Raw genomic sequence first — 21,608 nt, forward strand, 5'->3', positions numbered from 1 at the left:
CCTTAGTTGAGTTTGAGGTAGTACACTGCATACTAGCATGCTGCTAACCTAATGTCCCAATGTATACTGGTACATGTACAGTATGCCATGGGTTATTGTATTGTCTGCAGTGTTGCAGTTGGTGAATTTCATAAAATTCTTGGTAGAAAAAGGGGGGGAGGCTAGGATTGCTTATTTTGCAGAATCAAAGTCATGACATATTTCTGAAATACAAATCACAAGTTATTCAACTGACAAAAGCATTCCTGCAGTCTTTTGTCATTGTGATTTGACTTCTAAATTGACTTTTCTTGTAATGATCGACTAGATTAAAACACACCTGCACTCAAAAATCCAGACAGGACAATGCAATAACTGCCATAAATCATTGCGTGTGATGTGAAAAGTGGAGATAAAGCAAAATACTTACTACCTTCTTCAGTTTTACTTCAGTTAGAGCTCTATTGTAAAATTTGTTTGGAAGTTTTTTTAAAAGAGCACTAAATCATTGAAAAAAAATAGTTTATGTATTTTTTCAATACAATTTGTTTCCACAGGCTGACATATTGGACCAAAATCTTCAGGTGAAACCTGAACTGGAACAAAAACTGACTGTACACATTGATGCCATCATAAGGACACTACCTGCTGACTTACAGGCAGTGCTCAACAGCCAATAGGGAAGTGCCTAGAATGAAGAACAGCCAACAAGAATGCACCAGTTAGGACCTGTCAGACGCCATTGAGGTCATTCGCTGATTGGTCAGAACAATACCATTGGTACGGGCTTAACAACTCCTGAGACAGAATCTTGGTTAGGAATGAAAAGGATTATGGCCGAGTCAAACAGATTGGACACAAAGGGATGACCATTAAAGGGTGTAGTGACAATTGTATATTCATGTCAACCGATCACCGCAAACTATTTCAACTGCACCCCAGAAGTTATCGACAAGGGTCAACCGAGGGTGTTTTGTAATAAGCCTGCACCAGCTGTATTGCTTGATGTGCTGGAGACATACTATCATTCATGTTGAATGAAAGAAAATGGGACTTGCAGACATAAGGGAGATTTTGCATCTTGCAAGAACTAATGAGATGCGCATTTCCAGTATTTTAAGAAACAAGGTGTGGCTTTCTTCAGTGCTAAGGTTGTGACTGGACTGTTTGAGTGTGTTCACCACAGTCAGTGATATTGAAGAACTACACCAGGTTTGAGCAGATGTGTGCTACCAGCCTACAGAAGTGCTTTTATGAATTTAATGACATGCTGGAAAGTTTATTGTACCTAATGAAACTTAGCCGAGCTGATATGAAGGTGAGGAGGGGGAAAGGGGCAGGGTAGAGGAGAAATCCCCTCGCCCAAATAAATGAATTAATAAACATTTTGGTTAGTATTTGAAATGCCTGAATATAATTACAAATGTTTTGCATACAGTGTATTTACTTTGCAATGATCATTGTCAACATTTTTATAAATTATCCAGAGTTCAGTGCATGAATAAGAATGCATGTGCATAGACAAACTCTGTTTCTTGTACTGTTTTCTGGTTGTCCACAAAACTAAATGTGCGAATCAATCTCTTCTAAATTAAAGCTTATGATGATTATATGCAGCAGTTTACAACGACTGTTGTGAACAATTTGAACTGGTTAATGAATAGTGACCTCTGTATTAACGCAAGTGGTTACCAGGAGTCTTGGGCACCATAAGATACATATTTTCAGAGCTATTTTTATGACATTAACGTCAGCATAAATGCAGAAGATACACTGCAGATTTAAGTTAAGTTCCACTTTTTAATCTTGAACCATCTACTAAACCTCAGTATTTTCCTTTGAAGTAAATGGTATTTTAGATGCAACTGTGTACATACCTTCAGACACTCTGAGATGCCATTGTAAAACTCTGAGAGAAAATCTGGTGGGTTTTTACAAAACATTTACAAACCTTTTATTTGCACAAGAAATTGTGCCAAACTGATGTGTCACACATATGGAATTTTAAGGGGAGTTTGAGGGAAACCCATGATAATGACTGATCACATTGCAACTATCCATTGCAAGCAATGTACTTGTGTGTTGTCTGTCATACAGTTGTATTCAGTCATTTCATGTTTTTTGAAGCCCAAATTTCAGACAAAATGTTGTCATCCAAAATACATGATTGACTGAATTACAAACATTATCTTCCATAATCTTCAGCTCCGTGTATGATAAGTGTGGTAAAATGTCCCTAGATATGAATGTCTGTAAATAGACCTGTAACATAATGGCATTAAGCTTTGTTTACTTGAGCACTTTCCTATTCCAAATAAGGTAGGATATGACTCGTCCAGCTCCTAAAGGAAAGCACACATGTGAACAAAGAGTGACATCATTGTTTAAGGTCTTATTCTCATCATGTCCTTTTCAACAAAATTACATGCAGTGAAGTAAGCAACTTGTGTTTCAGGAGATTTTAACTGAAAATCTTGTGGTGAGAATCTCTAATTTTTAATGCGTCACAGATTTTTCTCATGTGAATGATGCAAGATTACAATGTGTGAATAATGCAAAACATGATTATCCAGCTGACTGCCTCTTCTGAGCAATTATGCACACAGTTTATTTATTTGTAAATATGCTAAAAATTTACAGAATTCACACATAAACACGGCTTGAAAGTGAACGCAAACAAAGTTGACTTTGCAAATATTTGCAGTAAAATTGGCCAATCCTAGAATGTGTTAACTGCTTTCAAATTTGTCGTGTTGCCATGATGTCACAAATTTGCATTTATTCACTCTTAGCTTGAACTGGCCAGAAAACTGGTCTTAACTTAGACTTTCAGAGCATGCTGATATTAAAGATTTAAACTGCAGTTTTGTCCAAATTTACACGTACAGTATCTCATGTTCAGGTTACATGCCATTATTTTGTTCATTGATATCTCATGTGTTTGGGTTATTTTAGGGTAGCGTAGCTTTTTTATGCAATTGCCATACAAAATAACTATTTTGTTCGTTGTGAATTTTTGAATATTTTTTGCAAAGACATTATATTTGTTTTGGGCAGATTAACAAAAACCTTGCCTTTTATGCAGTATCTTTTTAATCTTGTAAACTACTTAACTTGAAAATGGTTCAAAAGCTGCCTTTCCATTTCAGTGATTTTTCTGTCCATTTAGTAGCAAGGCTCATAGTGTGGAGCACTTTAGCAAAGTGATACAAAAATCAGCCAGGGAATTCACCTGTGGAAAGACAGCTTGTATTCTGTCAAATTATGCAGCAAGTTAAGTGTACCACAGTGGCTATGTTTGTAACAGGTACATCACCAGTTGGCATCTTGCACAAAATGCCACCGTTGGAACATGTCTGATGTAGTCTCAGAACCAGTGCCGAAGAAGCCATTTGTAAGTTATATTTGAATAAAATCTGCGTTATCTGACTGCACATAAACATAACAATTTGAATTCCCAAGACTTAAGACACTGTTGCTATGCCTCGTGATTCAGGGTTAGATTTTGCATAGCACCCACCATCTCTGGAATGGACTAGTTCCTTTGTGCCCTTCTTATCCACTGAAAACAGTGTATTATTGCAAGGTGTCACTTATGTAACTAAGCAAAAGCTTGCCCCAAATCACAAGGTTATAGCATTAGTGTCTTAATATGGAGAATTCAAATTGTTATGTTAACGTGAATTTAAAGAACTCAGTGTAGCAGATATTATTTAAATTTAACTTGCAAAATTCTTATTAGGAACCCTCCCAGTCACGATGGGAGTAGTTTGTCAGCTGTTCAGGGTCACAAGCCACAATATTTCCACCGTATCCTGGGGCTTTCAGAGTGTACTGAATCTTGTGCTGTGACTGCTGTATATGCAGATTGTTGGCTGCCTATGAATTGTGAGTCACATTGGTGTAGTGGTTCTTTCCTCGCCTTCCATCTCTGCAGTCCAGGTTCGATTCCCAGCTTGGTCCACATGTGGATTGGGTTTTACCCAGAATATTCCTCTGGGGTTTTCCTCCCACCTCTAAAACTGATCTGCTTCTCATTGTCTCCTATCTACAGGTTTCTGCAGGCTTGAAAGCTTTTGTGCCCAGGGCACTTTTGAGGAATCCTTTTTTGACTCAGTGTTTGTTAATGTTAACTGAAACTACACTGGCTATCTTTGAATGTGGACACTAAAGGTAGTGCAATTACTCCAATGTGCTGTCACTTGACAAGGGTAACTTCTTGCAAAATCCCCAAAAGTTTGCTGTGGGTGAAGGTGGAATAACGAACAGTGTCAGAATATTGTGGCTGTTGTACAACTTGCCCCAGATTATGCTACATACATGTATGTGTACCTATTAAGCAGTGGTGTTTCACTCAGGGAGGTCATGGCATAGATAGAATAAAAAATTGTACAGTTCAGAGTATCTTACTTTATTCTTGAATTTCAAACTGACTGTATCACACAGTTGCATGAGAGTAATCTCTCATTAAAAAGGTTTCATTCTTTCCATTTTTTATTGAGCCAAAAGTCTCTCAATGTTCAGACAGATTTGTGGAATACCCAGTGCACAGAAACAATCCAGGAAAGACAATGGAAATTCCACTTAATTTTGTCTTTTTCAAAACACCTTTGTTTAAATTTTAAAGGAAAGGAATTCTACTTTCTTATGCAGAGTTTCACTAAAGTCATTTCCAAAGTTTTAAGACCACCTGGAATTTTTTGGTAAAATTACATGTAAATGAGCTTTTTAATATGCGATTGCCAAACAGCTAGCCTTCTGTTCTACGAGACCTTTGAACGGGCTGTTTTAGGTGAATTTTCCTTCGTATTGAGACAATAGAAGGCTCATAAACAGTGTGCTGGATAGTATATCCTGCATTTTGAGTAAGATCTAAGAGGTCACAATTACTCTAAAACGGTAGGTCCTTTAGCATATTTAACCACTTCCTGCCAGGCATTCTGGATCCGGACACATGCTTTATATGCATGGCTGGGGTCTCCGTACTCGGACAACGGGAACAAGGCATTGTAACAAAAGACCGTACTTGAAACAAAAGACCAGGCTGCTGGGCATTACCGACATTTTTTCACTCTCAATAGTGGAGATAATCCTGCCTTGTTTTGAAACAGTATACCACGATTTGGGGCATTTAGAGCGAGCGGATTACCACCGGAGACAAAAGCGCTCCACCACCGCAGCAATGAGCCACACAGCACCGCTGCATGCTAATCTGGCCCCTATTGAAAAGAGGTCAGCAGTGCACTGAGCCAGGTTTGTGAAGAAAACAAAGTTATATAACACCGTACAATCTGGGCTCTTCTTACAAGGCTGCAGGCCTGGCTGAAATACTCAGGCGTCAATAGATTTTGTCTGTCAGGCTAGAGTGGACACCAGACAGTCCTTCACGTGTTTGTAAGTGTCCAGTAAATGAAGATAAGAATTTTTAAAGAATTTTGAAAACAGAAAAAAATGATAATTATCCTGGACCAGCATCATCAGCATTGATAACTGCCCCTGGCAGCAAGTGGTTATAGAAAACTCTTCACATAAATATCTTTCAGGTGTAAAGACATCACCAATGTTTGTTACCTCAGATGATTCTAAGTGGCGATAAGGATGAAGTAATGCAACATTTGCTGAAGTGGAAATATTTTTCACAAGATAAAATGAAGTGCGTTGGCATTAGGCACTATTACGCAACTCTGTAAGTTTTACACCGCCTTGTAATTTTGTACAAAAGACAATGTAACCATTAGAACTACTATAATCTCATGTAAATATTAAAAAAGAGAAATTGAAAACAATGGAGTGAAACTATCACATGAAGTTGTCCTGGTTCTTTTCAAAATATACTGTACATAAGGAGACGTACTCAAAACCTGGTCTCTCCCTAATCCTAATGTCATTTAATTGAGCATACAGAGGAAAGCTGTAACAAACACGATTGGGTCCACACAAAATGTTCCGTATAGCGGTCATTTGGTACAGTGATTTTCGGTCACAGATGCACCTGTTCTGGACCCTGGCCCATTCAAACGTGTAGTGGGCTGCCCCACACAACGTTTTGGTATGAGAAATTCGGGCCACCATATTTATGCACACACAAAAACCATATTTGAATAAAAAAACAATGAAATTCCTGCATTTTGTTAAATGTATGTACATCTAAGGTAGTCCTCACTGGAAGCAGGATTGCAAAAATAAAATCAAGTTTTCCTTGAATCGCATGCAACATGCAGTGTGGCTACACTGGTTCCTGTCGGTGAAATGGCATTCTTGGAATGGTTGATTCATTCCATGTCATCGTCTACATCTACCAGCTGGTCATTAACCATCATGCTCGCTGATATATTCAGAGTCCTTGTTCCCACAGGATCGTAAGTCCATTTGGGATACACACGCTTGTAGAGGTTGAGTAACACCGTGTCCTGAGATTTCAACTTGCCATCAAAGATACACTTCATGTGACCATGGGTGCCTGTGTTATTGAATAGTAGTGAAGAACATTTTGTGAAAAAAAAACAAAACAGAGTACTAGTTAGAATTCACTGGTAGGACTATCATTTGGAATGCGGATGCTACATTTATAAAATGACGCACGTCCTCAAAATGGTATTAAATTCCAAAAAAAGACTTGGCTTAGATGCTTGGCTTAGATGCTTGCCTGATTGGAGTATTACCAACCACTGGCTCAACAAGGGGAGAACATGAAATAAAGCTTGAGTAACTCATGCTGTACCTCTAAGTTTAAAAAGGTTCTACAGCTTTTGGGGGTACCGGTACCTCAGAGTAAAACTTTTGAGTTTCTGCCAACTGGATTTTGGGCTCCCTCTAAATATGTTAAACACGGTAAAAACAGATCACAAGATGACATTTCATGGAAACCCTTACCCAGTGGTTCTTTGATATGTCCGCGACGGCCCCATTTGGTATGCAACTCAACTGGCTTAAACCACAGAATGTCCTCTGTCAGGCAAAGAGAGTTTGGAAAGAAAGAGAAGGCACTATAAAGAACACATCTTGAAGCTGGATCGAAGCTGAATTCAAAGACGGCAACCAGTTAAAGCCCATTATTACACAGAGACCCACACTGTCTACAACATAAATACATTGTGAACCTTTTACAACGCTTTCTGACAGGTGTTTTTTGAATTCTATATTGACTGTGTGCCCTGTTAAAAAAAATGACACTAACTGTCAGGGTGAAGGCACTTCAGTGGTACTTTGCATGCATGTCTCGTCTTTGGCAGTCAACACTGGTTCATGCATGCAGCATAGAGTAGCATATGGGCACATTCAATTGCTGTTGCATCCACACAAACACCATGCAAGCAACATGGCTTGACTTTGCAAGTTGCAGGATAAGCCATTTACAGCCATACTTCCACACTCAGGCACATGTTGAATGCATTTTTCAATTTGAGGTGCGTACATGTATGTAATATGCATTGTGGAAAGAAAAAAAAACCATGCCTTGTTCTGTGATGCATTTAGCGCATATGGGCTACAGTAATGTTTCTAATTCTTGTTGGCACATCATCACAAAATGCTTCACTCACTTTGGTGAATGCGCCACACAGTGTCTTTAACTGCTTTTCCACAAATAACCCACTGAAAATATTACAATTACGGAAGTATTAAGAGCTTTGAACAAATTTTCTCGGTGACTAGAATGGATTTTTCTTGTGAAGATACGAATCAAATTTATTTATGCAAATAATGCAACATATCATTGCATGCTTTTGATCTTCCCATTAACCATAACCCCCTAGGGTGTATGTAAAATCATATTGAAATTGGAGGAATTGGGACTGTTAGGGTTACAGGATCAATGAATGCAATAATGAAAAGAGTTACCTCTGTTGAAGAACATGTATCTGACCACAGCCTGCTTGTTGATGATCTTGAGAGGATGACCACTCAAAACAAGCTTTTTAGCGACAATGCGATCTGGATTAGCTGCCAGCAGGGAACCAGTGGCTACAAGACTGTGAGTTCCTGTTGTAACAGTAATAATGACAGTCAAGGTTTACAATGCATGCATGTTTAATGCAATGCTAAAGTATGTTTAACCACAAACCGACAACCCAGAGGGCCTGTTTCAGGAATGGCTTAAGAGAGGATTTAGTCATTCATACTTACCGTCTGTGTTTTCTTTGAACACCAACACAGTGGCTGGAGGAAATGCAATGGGGGCATAAACTGTTGCCACGACGATATCATCCTTGGGTAGAAAGCGGATATACTGCCAGGAACAATGACGGATTCGAATTTCAAGTAAAAACAATAACTGTAATATTTCCAACAACAAAGAGAAGAGACAGAAATGTGTACCCCTACCCTTACTATTAAAAAATTAATATTCATTCTCTGAAAAGTATAACTTTACAAATCCCATGTTGTTTTTATGCCAAATACAGGAGATGGTTTCTTTCATAGTATTTCAGTATAAGTAAAGAAGGCAAAAATATGTTTTGAGAGAAAGATCAATAGTTTTCTTGAGAGAGACTGAGGAAAATCTTTAAAACGAACCAACAGATGCAATGACTAACAGTACCTTTCATCATGTAAACATGGGGATATTGATTTTCTGAATGAACTAGTAAATTCTAGGAAATATCAAGTGAGCTTTTACGAGCTATCAAGTTTGGATGATTTTTTATAGTCTTTCAATCATAAAAGACCTTTCATAATCTTTTGGGCATGTGCATGATGTTCATTCATCAGTTTGAAATGAAGAGATGACTCAAATCTACTGTACCTTGTGTTTGTCACCATTTGAGTGCTGTGAAAGGATTGGACAAGCTGAGAACTGCCTGAAACCAACTTGGAAGATCAATCTCTCCTGAAAAAAAAATCATGGATAAAGCAAAATCCCTGTAGTGAATGTCTGGAAATAGCAAAAATTTTCTTCGAGGATTACTATAAACTTGTAGGAGATTCTTTGCGGCTTAATGTCCCTGATGTTGAATGTTCACAAATGTCTACATTTTACATACTTCTTCACACTGAACCCTGACGGGTTTCAGCAATGTTCGAATGTGTTGTCTCACCTTAGCTTTTACAGGCTCTGTGAAGTTATGATATCGCTTGATTGCCATATGCATCACTGACATCTGTATCAGGAATGCAAAGACGAAGTCCAGATTTTAAATGACATCCCAGGTTAGTAAGCAGTAATTTCAGTGAAATAGTTCTATGGCACTTTTTTGACTTACCCTTCTTTATGTCTGTGCTTTTTAAATGCTTTTCCTACATACTTCTTGCATATTAACCAACACAATTAACCGACTGCCGATGGTCTTATTCCACAACACACTTGTATCATGCACGTTATTTTCAGCTAAAGATCCCAACTTCTTGAATTGACCAGATACCACCACAACAGTCTTTTACATAGTTGGACTTCACAAATGCTGTCCCAAGGTGGTCATCTGGTCAAGATTTGTGTGAAATCTCTTACACTATCACTTCTTCAAAACTCTGAGACAGTGTCAGGGAGCAACTTTGCTGCATTTCTTGGCTAGGGCCCATAGCAACTTGAGGGCTACACAAAAGCTCAACCTTTACAGAGTAGTTTGAACCTCTGTGTGGGTACAAACTCAATGGAAATTACTCAAGGGTGAGGTCAAGTATAGATGTTACACATACAGAATTCACTGGAATGTGTTTCCACATCCTTCGCATTACCACTTAGGAATACCCTGCATGTTAATATGCCATCTTGGATGAGCTACTTGTATACCATAAGGAACTCCTGCACCTCAAGTAAGTATGAAATTCACATTTTCTCAAAGAAAACATATCCTCACACTTCTCATACCACCACCAATTTCCAACAGCCACCTGCATCTCATTCCAAATAGCATCTCGACAGAATACATTGCTGAACAACTTGTTTTATTTTATTCTCTTTTTTTTTATATTCTTTTAATTCTTGCCACTTCCAGTAAAATTACTTTGTTATACAATGTATCATGCCACTGAATAAACAAACAAATGAGTTGACTTGACCTTCTGTTCATGTGGCAGCAGGCCAAATATGACAAGTGGACTGCTTGCTTCGAAATCATCTGCAGAGAGAAAATGATTTTGAAAGTTAGACATGGCACCTGTTTGGAAATATCAACATTAAAATTATCCACAAGATTTTTTAACATCAACAAGAAGGTTTGGAGAATTCAGAAATACTGAGATCAGTGACTGCTACTTCAAATAAGACTAACGTCCTTTGAAAACTTAGCCATAAATTTAATTTGCACTGCGGCACAATAATTTAACTGCATGAATCTCGGAAGTGGTGTAAGTTTATGACGTTTGGCAAATTACATTTGGAGGGATTCAGGATGTTTCCTTTCAGAAACTGCTGAGGTACTTGGGTTAAAAAATAAGTGGATGCAATCTGAATAACTATGCTAATCAAAAATACAAGCAACAGTAATCACTTTGTATCAAAACTACAAAATCTTTACATACACTTTGAAATTAAACTCATTCATTATTTCAAACTGACTGCCTAGCTTGTTTCTCTTCCAAAACTGCATTATCATATCACACGTGACATCTTATCTGGTGCATTTATGTATTCATAAGATACAAAATCATCACTTAAATAGGACATTTCCTTGAAAACACTGATGGCTCTTGCATTCAGTCAGATGAAGTTAAATTATGCGCAGTACTGGCCAAAAAATTGCTAGGTCATAGTCAATGAAGAAAGGATGTCTTACCAAAGAAACTTCGAGGGACATTGCTGATATGAATGGTTATGTAGTTACCAGTCTGTAAAAAAATGAACGGAGTGTTTTCCACACAATTATCTTTCTCACCGGTTTATAATATTTTTTGGGGGTCTTTACTTTGCTTTCTGATTGTCTCTCTTTATTTCAAAAACAATTTCTAGCTCTAAAGATGTGGCAGAAAACACATTAAAGCAAATAATCTGTACCAGATTTGCCTTCATTCATTTTCTGCTCATATGTTAAAGCTCAAAACTTGCATCTTGTTTTTCTGTGTGTTTTTTCATGTTCAGCAAAGTGTCGATCTACCTGAGCTCCTCCTGCTCTCTCCTCTCCAACGATGCGCTTCCGTGTACGATTGAAATTCTCAAATTGGAAGATACGGGCATAGTCTTGGGGTAGGTTCTCCTTTGGGTCCCAAGGTGATGTACGGAAGCTTTTCAGTCCTCGATACCTGGCCAAAGGGAAAGCACAAACATGTAATGGCTCTTGTCTTACAAGGACGATACTACAATAAGGAATAAACAGTAAGATATAAACTGTAAGAATCAGTTGCCATGGGTAGCTGCTAGTTCTGTAAGTTGGTAAATCATTTGACAAAATAAATATGAACACAAACTTATTTCACTGAAGGATTATGTTTATACTCTTATCACAAAACAGAGCAGTGAGCTAGTAAGCCAATTATACATGTACCTTTATCTGGCTATTGCCAAAATACTTTCTCAACAACATCTCACTTGAAAGCTTTGATATTTTTGTGAACTCATAAAATAAAACCTAATGGACTCAAGCCTCCAGTACAACCTCGCTGACCCATCTACAATGCAACCAGCTTTTCCAGTGCAAGTCACTCATTTTTCAGATTCAAATAGGGAAATTGAAAGCAGTTTATTTTTAGATCTGCCACAAATCATACATCTCATAAAATTCATCCTGGTGAAACAACAAACTGGGGCTGACGTCACCCAAGCTCAAGACACCAATTAAACTTATCCCTACTCGACAATATATGACATAATGTGATTCCTGGTTTTGCTAAGCTCACAGTATGACCATATCCAAGTAGTACTACATATATGCTGGAGGTTGCACTGTACTATGGATTCTAATCAAGGGGCTAGTGGTAGTCCAGATTCTGACTGTTATCTATCGTTTCTTCCTAGGTACATGTAATGTGTGTAGCCCGACTCAAGACATCAAATAATGTCCAATTCGGTCGATTCACAATAGTGCACCTCCAAGAGTTAGCAACTCGTTGACTGATCACAGTGTGTGAAATCTGTCTTTCCACATGCAAATTGGGTTGACACATTTCGTGCACTGTGACTGTTCAACACATTGCAAACTCTTGGAGGTGCACTATTGTGAATTGACCGTATTGCTCCTGCGAATGCTGAAGGTCAAGGGTTAATAAGTTTAACATGAATGCTACTATGTGAGTATATTATGTGTAGGTAACAATGCTCTGAAGAGCTCTTGTACAGGTATGCATGATACACACACAGCACATGTATTTGAACCAACTGGCACAGACCAGCAGTGTGTGGGTGGAATGAAGCTTCCCTGAGATTTCTGTGGGGCAATTGAGCCAATGGACTAGACTGGAACACAATACACACAGTCCAAGCAGGGGACTAAGTCAGTGGCAGAGCAAAGAGCAACATCACATGCACTAGGAGCTCACCTTGCAAAGCGTTGCCTTGCTGGTACATCCATCGGCGTATCCACTTCATCAGGGAACATGACTTGCATACGTTCCTCTCGATACTTCTCAAGCCTGGCACAGAACAATGACAAGGACATTTCTGCAGCTGATTTTATTAGACAAGAGGAATCGTTCCAACCCACATCTGTAGCACACGCCCTATCATTAATACTTGAGAGTGCGAGCACGCACAGTGTGCACATCTGTTTGTATTTGCATGCAATACCTGTCGCTATGTGTAAAGTTGGTTGCTATGGGTATAATACTTTGGTTGCTATGAATATAGTTTTGACCATGTACAGGAAGAAAGAAAAATAATGTGACTGGCACTCGGCCCATCAACATACAGAATCTGTGGGTGAGATAAATTAATAGTAGTCTAATTTACTTTTGAAGTCTGACATATAAAAAGAAAGTCTTAAAAAATCCATGTATAATATGATAATGTATACTTGTGCTTTTGAACACTTTCAAAATAGCCTGCTTCCTAATCTACTGCCTCATATCTAGGTTTAATTTGAGACTATAGAAAAAATGTTTCCATAATGCCACCAGCTATATTAATGTGCATAATAATAGGTTGAAAAACAAATTAGCTAAAACATGAAATTAGAAGTGTTCACCAGTAGCAGATGGTATTATTTTGACAGAATGTTCAAATAAAAAAAAACAAAAATTACAGTGACAACTTGTGAAACACAGTTAAATCTCTACAATATCGATTGGCTAGAGACATCTGAACAATATTTGTATGATATTTCTCACTGTAACATCATATTCTACAACACTCTTGGGCAGTCCCATGGAGTGATATTTATTACAAGACGCAGCACCTATTGAGGCATTAGCATACTGAAAATCAACAGAAGCTCAGTCTAGGCGAACTTGATGTTTTAACCCATCAGCTCATGCATCATACAGGTAGCCAAAGCATGTTTATACATCTTCCAGTGCAAAGTTGTTGATTTTCATCCCTATTGGTCTTACAATAATCTTAAAAGATGACAACATGTCTATTCAAGTATTTGCTTAGGAAGCAAGAAAAAACCCTGTTTGTTCACTTACATTGCTTTTTCTTGTTCCTCATCATAGTCAGCATCATAATTAGCCTTGTTGCCCTCGGTAATACTTATCTAGGAATAAAAAGTCATGGATTCCAAAACAGTACTTAAAATTGAAACCATAATGTAATTACCACGGAAAAATGAGAAATAAAGAAACAGTAACTATTTAAATTTTTGTGATGACTACGTACTCTTGTATACTTCAATCTAACTATTAAAATTTAAATGTTGTTTTCCAGGTGTCAGTGGCAATATCAAATATTGATAAAAACACACTTTTGATCTTTGCAAAGAAGCAATGTACTGTAAACTCTCGATCACTCAACCTTGGGGCAATCAATAAAAAATTCAAATTATCAGAAGTTTGAGAAAACTAAAGTTCCCCAGTTATTGAGTCAACATGCACATACAAGCAATATGTGCATAACTGAAACCAACTCCTTCCAGAGTGGCAACGTCTTTGAAGTTATATTCTTCTGTTTATTAATTCTAACGGCAGTGCTCAAAATTGGGCTAATCATCATGGGAGCAAGTACTCGCTCCCTACACAGCTGAATTTGTCAGTTTACGGGAGCAAGTAGCTCCCATACAATATTAAAGACATATTTTCAAGAAAATAAGGAAAGACCCTGGTTCTTGCTGTTGCTTTTGTTTAAATTAATGACACTGATAACTTACGGCTTAAAAACCTTGATCGAGTTGTTATTTTTGCGGGTTGCATGTGAGGTACAACAAATATGCGACCACCCGGAACCTCAAACATGTGCTCAGTGACACTTCGCAAAAAGTCGGGCACCAGGCCTTTATAATGTGCATATGCATACAGACGTAAAAGGGAAGTAACTGCAGCAATCGAGCATTTTGAAATGAGTGGATTAGGCTGAGACTTTGGTTTTGCTGGTTCCAGCTACTGTATTTTGGAGCATGGTTCAAAACCACATGTTCCAGCTACTGTATTTTGGAGCATGGTTCAAAACCACATGTTTCCATACAACTGTGTGTAAATTCCTGCTGTATCGATTCAGACATGGTCACTGTGTAGACCATTCAGCAAGATTGTGACAATGGCCGTGGGTATGTGTGTGTATGTTCATGTGTGCATGCATCGCATGTGAGACTGCGGCGTGCGCACAGTGACATCGTAAAAAAATTGTACTGTGTTATAGTTCCGCAACAAGGCTGATCTGAAGTGAAGTCAAAAAGTTCGGGTATTTTTCATGATAAAAGTAGAAACAAACGGTAAAAATGTTCAGGTACGTGGAATCAAATAGGAGTAAGTAATTGCGCCCGTCATTATGATTTACGGGCGCATTTCTGAGACAAACGGGTGCATTTTAGCTACCTGCGCCCGTTAATTTCGAGCCTTGTAACAGTGCACAGATTTACTCACAAATCATCGTTTTACCAAGGCTTTATTTTGTCATTACCTCAAAATTTCTTTCCTACTGATAATTAATAATTTAATGTTGTACCACCCTCTGGTAAATCTTTCATTCATTTGATACCTAGTGTTTACAGTACAAGAAGCAGTGCATACTCAGGGTTTGTTTTCAATTAGGCTTTCCTATGTATGTTTGGTCAATGGCTGCTACAGAGTCAGTGATTGGACTGCCTGCATGTGAGATGCAACTGGGTCCATTGTAGCAATCAGGTTACATGTACATGTAGCTTGAAAGCCAGCATGTGTTGTGGTTACCAGTTGGTTCCTAGAGTCAAGTGAGGAATCATGCAGTGTGCATATAGAGGTCACAGTCTGGAAAGACAATGCACGCTTGGCAGTGATGACTCGTAACCCTTGTGTGACGTTCCTTTATATACCTTTTGAAGCATTTTGCGACCGTCTTTTTTGGAGCAATGTGACGAAAACTTTGAAAGTAGATGTAGTGGTGTAGGCATTTTGAGATATGGAGGTGTTTTCATGCATAAAAGCCTATTGCGGGGATGAGGTGTAACTTTGACATAAACAGAGTTTTGACTTTGAGTTATCAAGATTTACGGAATTTGATTCCAACAGATTGGACGGTGAGGTGCAAGTGTCTAATTACATAGCAGTTTACGAAGGGTTCAACTTGAAATACTGGGGAAAATGAGACTAAAACTGGAACTCAAAAAGTGACAGTCAAGGATGTACGGGTACATGCACACTTAGTTTTACAACCAGAATAAAACTCACAGTTTCATAATCCATATCAGTGCCAGTTTGACTAGGAGCAAGTCTACCATCATCACTGTCAATTTGGGACACGGCATCTTGAAAGTCACCGTCGTCATCATCATTGTCATCACTGGTATCATCATCACTTTCACCCTAAAAAGGAAAACAGCCATTCCTTAGTGGGTTATATCCGTATCAATAATTTTTTTGCGGGGGGGGGGTTGGTATTTATCTCATCACTCCCACGGACACAAAATATTTTTGCCTTTTGTTACATAGGAAAGTGTGTTTTGGGGGCATTTATAAACTTAGCATAATGCTCAACTATTTCTGAGTGTATAACAAATGCCCATTAAGCCAGTAAGGTGATAATTTGAATTGTTCCTTTGCAGTGTGGACACCTTAGTGTAAGTATCTTGTGCATTGATTGATGGTAATGAAGATTGTGTATCAGCCATGTGTTTTCAATGCAGTGTATCACTGTGTCTGTCACTACTGGTTGGTACAGTTCACAGTCAGTTAGTGTGTTGTGTTATAGTGTGTTGCTAAAGGAGTGATTTAGAGGAAAAGTTTTTACAACTTTTATCCAAAAAACCTACATTTAGGTCACATACATAGTGTTGCACTTTGGTTGTGTCATATTGGGTTTGAGTGGTGCCTGTTGTGTGTTCGTATCAGATTTTGTTCTTGTGTACACTACACCCCATGTTATCAGGTGTATTCTGGAAGGCCAAGTCCACACAGGCCCACACTGACCTGGCATGAGAGACAGTTGTACCTTAGAATTTGGAGAATTGGGCAGTTAAGGAATTAATCTAGAGTAAGAACTAGTGAGTTAATAAACTTTAGAATCCAAACACCCCAAAATTAAGTGGAGTTGGAGTTGCTTGAATTACAGTTCTGCGATTGTGAGCCTAAAAGTCAGGGTGAAATAACAAGCTTTGTGATATTATTGGAACAAGTGCATGTTGACTCCTCTCCTCATAAAGCTGCTTGTCCTTTGGTGTCCTCAATCAAATAATTTAAGTGGACTTCCTTAATGGCCAATTGCTACCGTTACAAATAAAATAAAAATATTGAAATGTTATGAACTGTATAAAGATGTTTCTTTAGATATTTTAAGACTGTCCTTCAAGTGACAATTTTCTTTATAAAGCAGTAGTTTTAGGAGAAAAGTTTCATTGTTATTGTATTTATCAGCTTTTTTGAAAGATAAAAACATGCTTTCTATATAGATTATTTCATTTAATTAAAATTATGCTGTTGGAATAAAAATTCCTTATTCATCATGAATAAGTAACAAATTTACGTTCACCAATGGTTCATCTTCATGATCACTATCGATGATCCAGGTTGCCTGGTATTCAGATGTGCCTTTAGGAACTCGCTTTGAGGTCTTGGTGGTGTTGGCTTCCTTCAGTGCAGCTGCAGGGGGCAAAATAAGGTCAAAGGTTAAAGTTTTGGAAAAGGCAAGCAGTAATACATGTAGCTGAAGTATAAATGTCGCTCATCCTCAATGCCCAATACAAGGTGCTAGGAAGGACCTTTTACAAAATGTTTTGAATGAAATACATCCCAGATGAGTGAATCATCGTGGGCTGTCGTAATCCATGCATGAGCGCTTGGTGTGCATGTGTCACATGCATGCGGAAGTGTTGATGACCTGTGTTATTATTCAAATGACCTGTATTCAATGAGTGCATGACAAAAATGATGTCATGCATCTTGAAATAGTGGCCCTTCACAGTGCTCTGAAATCTTGAATATTTTTAAAACATAGTGTTTCCTGACCATAATCATCTTGTATGCCAGGGCTTTAAGAAGGTTGTGGAATTAGCTAGGATAATCAGTATTGGACTGGCATCCCATCTAAGGGAAAACAAGTATACTGTATCATGCCATGCCATAAGGAAACACCAAACGTAAGGTCACTGTTTCTAAGGCTACGTCCATTTAGCCTAGTGCATCAATGCAAAAAGCTAATATCACAGTCACAGAATAGCCGATTCAGATAAGACCTTACCTTCTGCTTGGGCTAGTTCTTCTTCGGTTGGCCATGTCTGTTCTCCTTCCATGGGGTCAGGGATTGCTTCGCTATCTAAACTCTCCTGCTTGGCAGGATCAGCTTGTTCCAAGACTACGACACCTTCCTCCATTTGATGGTCACCACTCTCCTTGACAAAATACAAAATAAATCATTTATACTGATTGATCCTGACCAAGCCCAGTGCTTAGAAATTGCCAGTAGAAGTGGGAGGGTGGTTTATTTTTAGAAGTTGGAGAATTACAGAACAGAATCAAGTCCAAAGCATTAGCATTTTCTAAAACATACTATCATACTTTCAATACTCTAACACCCAAATGACCAAGAACTCTGACCAATAATTATTATTGCTTATTTCCTACCACAAAAAACAATTCAGTATATCTGCCACACTTGGTTTCAAACAACCAACTCGAAATGTAAATGACGACTTTGGTGGTCTTACGCTCAATACTGAGGGCGTCAATTGCTTTTTCATTTAGGCCCATTACTACTTTCAGGTAATTTATTTGAAAGAATGAAAATTTATGCCTATGTGTTGTAACTGTCAATATCAGACATTTTTCAGGTGTCATGCTTAGGTACATGTAGTTTAAATTGTTCTGAGGAAACGTGTTCCGAGTATTCATCTTCTACAGCAGAGTGGAGCAAATAAAACACATGCAGTCTGTGTAAACTGTGAAAATATGTTTGTTAATGAAACTTGAAGCATATCTACCATGTCCATGCTGTTTGATTCTTTTGGCTTTTTCTTTGGTACCCTTGTGGTCAAAGGGCAAGGGTCAGGGGTTGCATCAATCTGACTCATCTGGAATGACCCAAGCCCAGGTAAATGGACCAGGCCATTCACTGACAGGGGAGAACCCCGCAGGAATCCTGTGACCTTCAGAGTTCCAATAGCTTCCTGATATGAAAACAATTGCAAACAAAAGAAACTAAGTAAAGTAACAAAATAAAAAATATGTTTACAAATGATCAATTAATAGCAGAAATACCCGATCTGTACTTAGTTTTAACATCATTTGGAACTTCTTCCCTAATCAATTTTTGTGCTTGATGGAAGAAAGTCCTTTTGTAACTTTCAACCCTCCCTGATCCTTTGATGTACATGAAATTTTAAAGGAGTTTACAGTATTGAGAGAGAAAAATCCAAGCCAGTAAGTCTTCCATGGACCTGATACCATTTGAAAATGCAAACAGGACAAATGTGTTATTTGGGTTCTTGCAAAGGAATTTCAGAAAGATTTCCCTGCAATAATAGCTTGGGAGTCTCTCTCACCATACCACAGCATAATACTTAAAACAGCACAGACGCAAGTTTGAGCATCAACATTTTACAGCACATAATCATGAAATCCACTGACCTGATCTTGGTTAGGTTCAAAGTTAACAACTCTTGCCAAAAGGTGGGATCTGGCATCCTTCCATTTGATGGGCTTTAGCCTTTGTTCGGTTATGTGTCGTAGCAATAAGAGACCCTCTTGCTCCGTGTCGAATGTGTAGAGTTTTTCATCAGCAAACCTGGTCCCCCAAATCATTCGGTTTTAAGTGCATATAGACAAATTCCTAGCATCCACTGTGGTAAATCAACTACTATGGCATTCAAGGGGAAACTATTATAAGAAGGAACACAGGGGTTATTGTCCTTTAACCCTAACCCCCGTGGGTCGCTAGCCCTAACCTTCCCCATTCAAACAAAGTTAAACGCCCATATGGGACTTTGTGCACAGTGGCTGTTGGACTTTGTTTTTCTGAGGTATGCCAAACCCAATGCAAAAGCCAGCTGTTATGGGCCTACCAGACCTATCCCCACAGAATTAAACACTTTACTACTGTTTAATTCTGTGTGGTTGGGGAAGGTTAGGGTTAAATTTTGTCAGTTTATGACTCTTAGGCCCGTTTCAAACGTCATGCTTATGCCGTGTCAAATACAATTCAACTTGATTTTTGTATTCGGCACGGCATAAGCATGAAACCTATTGGCTCGGCAACTTGATTTCGGAATGGCAGAGGATTTTGACTCAACACGGTCTGCCTTGCTTATGTCATTAAGCATGGCAGAAGCACAGTGTGGTTTCAAACGTGCTACTGCCGAGTTGAATATAATCGCTATCCTAAAAATGGCTCTAAACTTCGTTGATAATTAGGAATGCGCATGTTCATAACATGTAGTAGAGTGGAGAAACAATCGACAAACAAACCCATTAACAAAGATGGCGACTAAAATGGAAATTTCTTGAAACGCACATAGCAGATTGCTAGATGGAGCTTGGGGGAAATGGGGTTTCAGTCACACCATTTCTCTTTCAAATTCATGCCTGATATAAGATGAGATTCACCCAAAGCTGACCTCTGAAACTAAAATGCCGGAATAAGACTCCCAATGAGAGTGAACTGTTAACCCAGGTGATAGGCCTACTTCACTGAGGTGTCACTGTAAGATCGCTGGGAACCACAACACCGGGCCTTGACAATAAAAGGGGCTCAATTTTTTTTTAATAATAAAGTACAATTAGTGCTCGCCGAATCTAAATCCATTTTAGAACGACCGCAACATCACATTTCATGTTGTGCTGGTCTGTCATGTTGAATTTATTTAAGTTTGACCTGGCTTTTTGAATTAAATTTTACGTTTGAAACCACTGCTGTGCTTAGGCCGTGCTAACATTGTGCTCAATTCAATTTTATTTGACACGGCATAAGTATGACGTTTGAATCGGTCCTTAAACTGTGGTCTCTGCAACAGAGCAAATGTGAATGGGACATGGGTACATGCACACTGCAGCCACTTGAACGAAATTGGGCACAACTTTGCACCATGTATAAGCCTCAGGAAACACATACATGTATGTGGCCGATCTGTGCAACGTACATGCGGTCAATTCCAAGGCAAGGTGTTTAATTGGCTAATGTTTAAAGTATAGAAAACATTTTGAATGAGGATGATCACAACTTTTATGAGAGCGGTTCCTTTGCAATACTGCAGCAGTCATCACTCAGTTATTAAATTAGCTCTGCCCAATGTTTTCATCAAGTCTTCCTTTTTTCTGGAATGGGGAAGCAAATCATTTCTCTCACCATGAAAAAAGCTTTTCACTGCCCCTCAAACCAGAGTTCTTAAGTAAATCTTAGCAAGTTGAGCAATGACAAGCCTTTAAGTGAGGTAACACTGTCCTTTTTTATAAATTGTTCAGCACCATTTATGCCACCTAACATGATTACATAAGTTACACCATACTTTACAACACAGGTGCAGTAAAAATTTGCGTGACCAAAACATGGCACACGTGAAACACCAACGTGTCATTCAGATCTGCACATGTAAGATGTGGAGAAACGGGTACATAACGGAAACAGCATCCATGTGTCTGTGACAAACTTGTCTCTCTGTCACCATTGAAACAGGGTACTTCGGCATAGAAAAAAGTAAAGGACAAAATATCAAATAATAATGGATGGATAAACTCACCTCCTCTCAACTGTCTTCTGGAGGACCTTCCTAGCTTCATTTCTCTTCTTCACGGGTATTTTATCCAAACCCTATGGGAACACATGTTGAAAACAATTCAACGCATTATTTCTGAATTTGTTTCAAAATTCATAGTAGGCAACAGAGAGTAAACTATTTTCATAATTACATGCAATTCATCTACAGAAAGTGGAAGTTTCGTATAAAGAAAAAAAATTGATCATGTATCTAATGCTTAGGGCTAATTGACTATGCATCTTGGTACTCCACATGAAGTTTTATAGGCATATTATTAACTTTCATCTTTTGTAATATATTTTCATGATGATTTAATGTCCGTCTTCCTCCTGAACCTGTAACATTGACAAATCATATCCTACATTGTGGGCATTAGTTACTTACAAATGATAAAAGCAAATTACAATGATGCTTCGTGCTTGACAATGCAAGCTACATGTATGTCCATCA

At 38.4% G+C, this 21,608-nt stretch overlaps 2 protein-coding genes across 5 annotated transcripts in view; one reads left to right on the forward strand and one right to left on the reverse strand.

The window, feature by feature from the left end:
* The window catches only part of LOC110983940 (protein DENND6A-like), a 30,227-nt gene extending 24,449 nt beyond the window's left edge, over positions 1-5,778 (forward strand). The window contains exon 15 of the mRNA XM_022243644.2: positions 537-5,778. Within this exon, the coding sequence (XP_022099336.1) occupies positions 537-659 (123 nt within the window). The 3' untranslated portion in view covers positions 660-5,778. The remainder of the gene's footprint in view (positions 1-536) is intronic.
* tsr1 (TSR1 ribosome maturation factor) overlaps positions 4,456-21,608 on the reverse strand; it is a 33,270-nt gene continuing 16,117 nt past the window's right edge. Inside the window, exons 6-22 of one of the 4 annotated variants that reach the window (XM_087136366.1) lie at positions 21,141-21,211; positions 19,036-19,192; positions 18,390-18,575; positions 17,651-17,798; positions 16,943-17,052; positions 15,646-15,780; positions 13,474-13,541; positions 12,388-12,480; positions 11,010-11,154; positions 10,692-10,743; positions 9,976-10,034; positions 9,015-9,077; positions 8,723-8,806; positions 8,104-8,206; positions 7,819-7,959; positions 6,853-6,927; positions 4,456-6,439 (exon numbers count right to left, since the gene is read on the reverse strand). In XM_087136366.1, coding sequence (XP_086992492.1) covers positions 6,252-6,439; positions 6,853-6,927; positions 7,819-7,959; positions 8,104-8,206; positions 8,723-8,806; positions 9,015-9,077; positions 9,976-10,034; positions 10,692-10,743; positions 11,010-11,154; positions 12,388-12,480; positions 13,474-13,541; positions 15,646-15,780; positions 16,943-17,052; positions 17,651-17,798; positions 18,390-18,575; positions 19,036-19,192; positions 21,141-21,211 — 1,878 coding nt within the window. In that variant the 3' untranslated portion in view covers positions 4,456-6,251. Of the gene's footprint in view, positions 6,440-6,852; positions 6,928-7,818; positions 7,960-8,103; positions 8,207-8,722; positions 8,807-9,014; positions 9,078-9,975; positions 10,035-10,691; positions 10,744-11,009; positions 11,155-12,387; positions 12,481-13,473; positions 13,542-15,645; positions 15,781-16,936; positions 17,053-17,650; positions 17,802-18,389; positions 18,576-19,035; positions 19,193-21,140; positions 21,212-21,608 lie in introns of all 4 variants that reach the window. The other 3 variants (XM_087136365.1, XM_022243668.2, XM_022243667.2) reach the window with 3 other exon arrangements.

This window comes from Acanthaster planci, linkage group LG04 (genome assembly GCF_054643075.1).
Source record: "Acanthaster planci isolate LZ-2023a linkage group LG04, COTS_SCS, whole genome shotgun sequence".
Taxonomy (NCBI): Eukaryota; Metazoa; Echinodermata; class Asteroidea; order Valvatida; family Acanthasteridae; genus Acanthaster; species Acanthaster planci.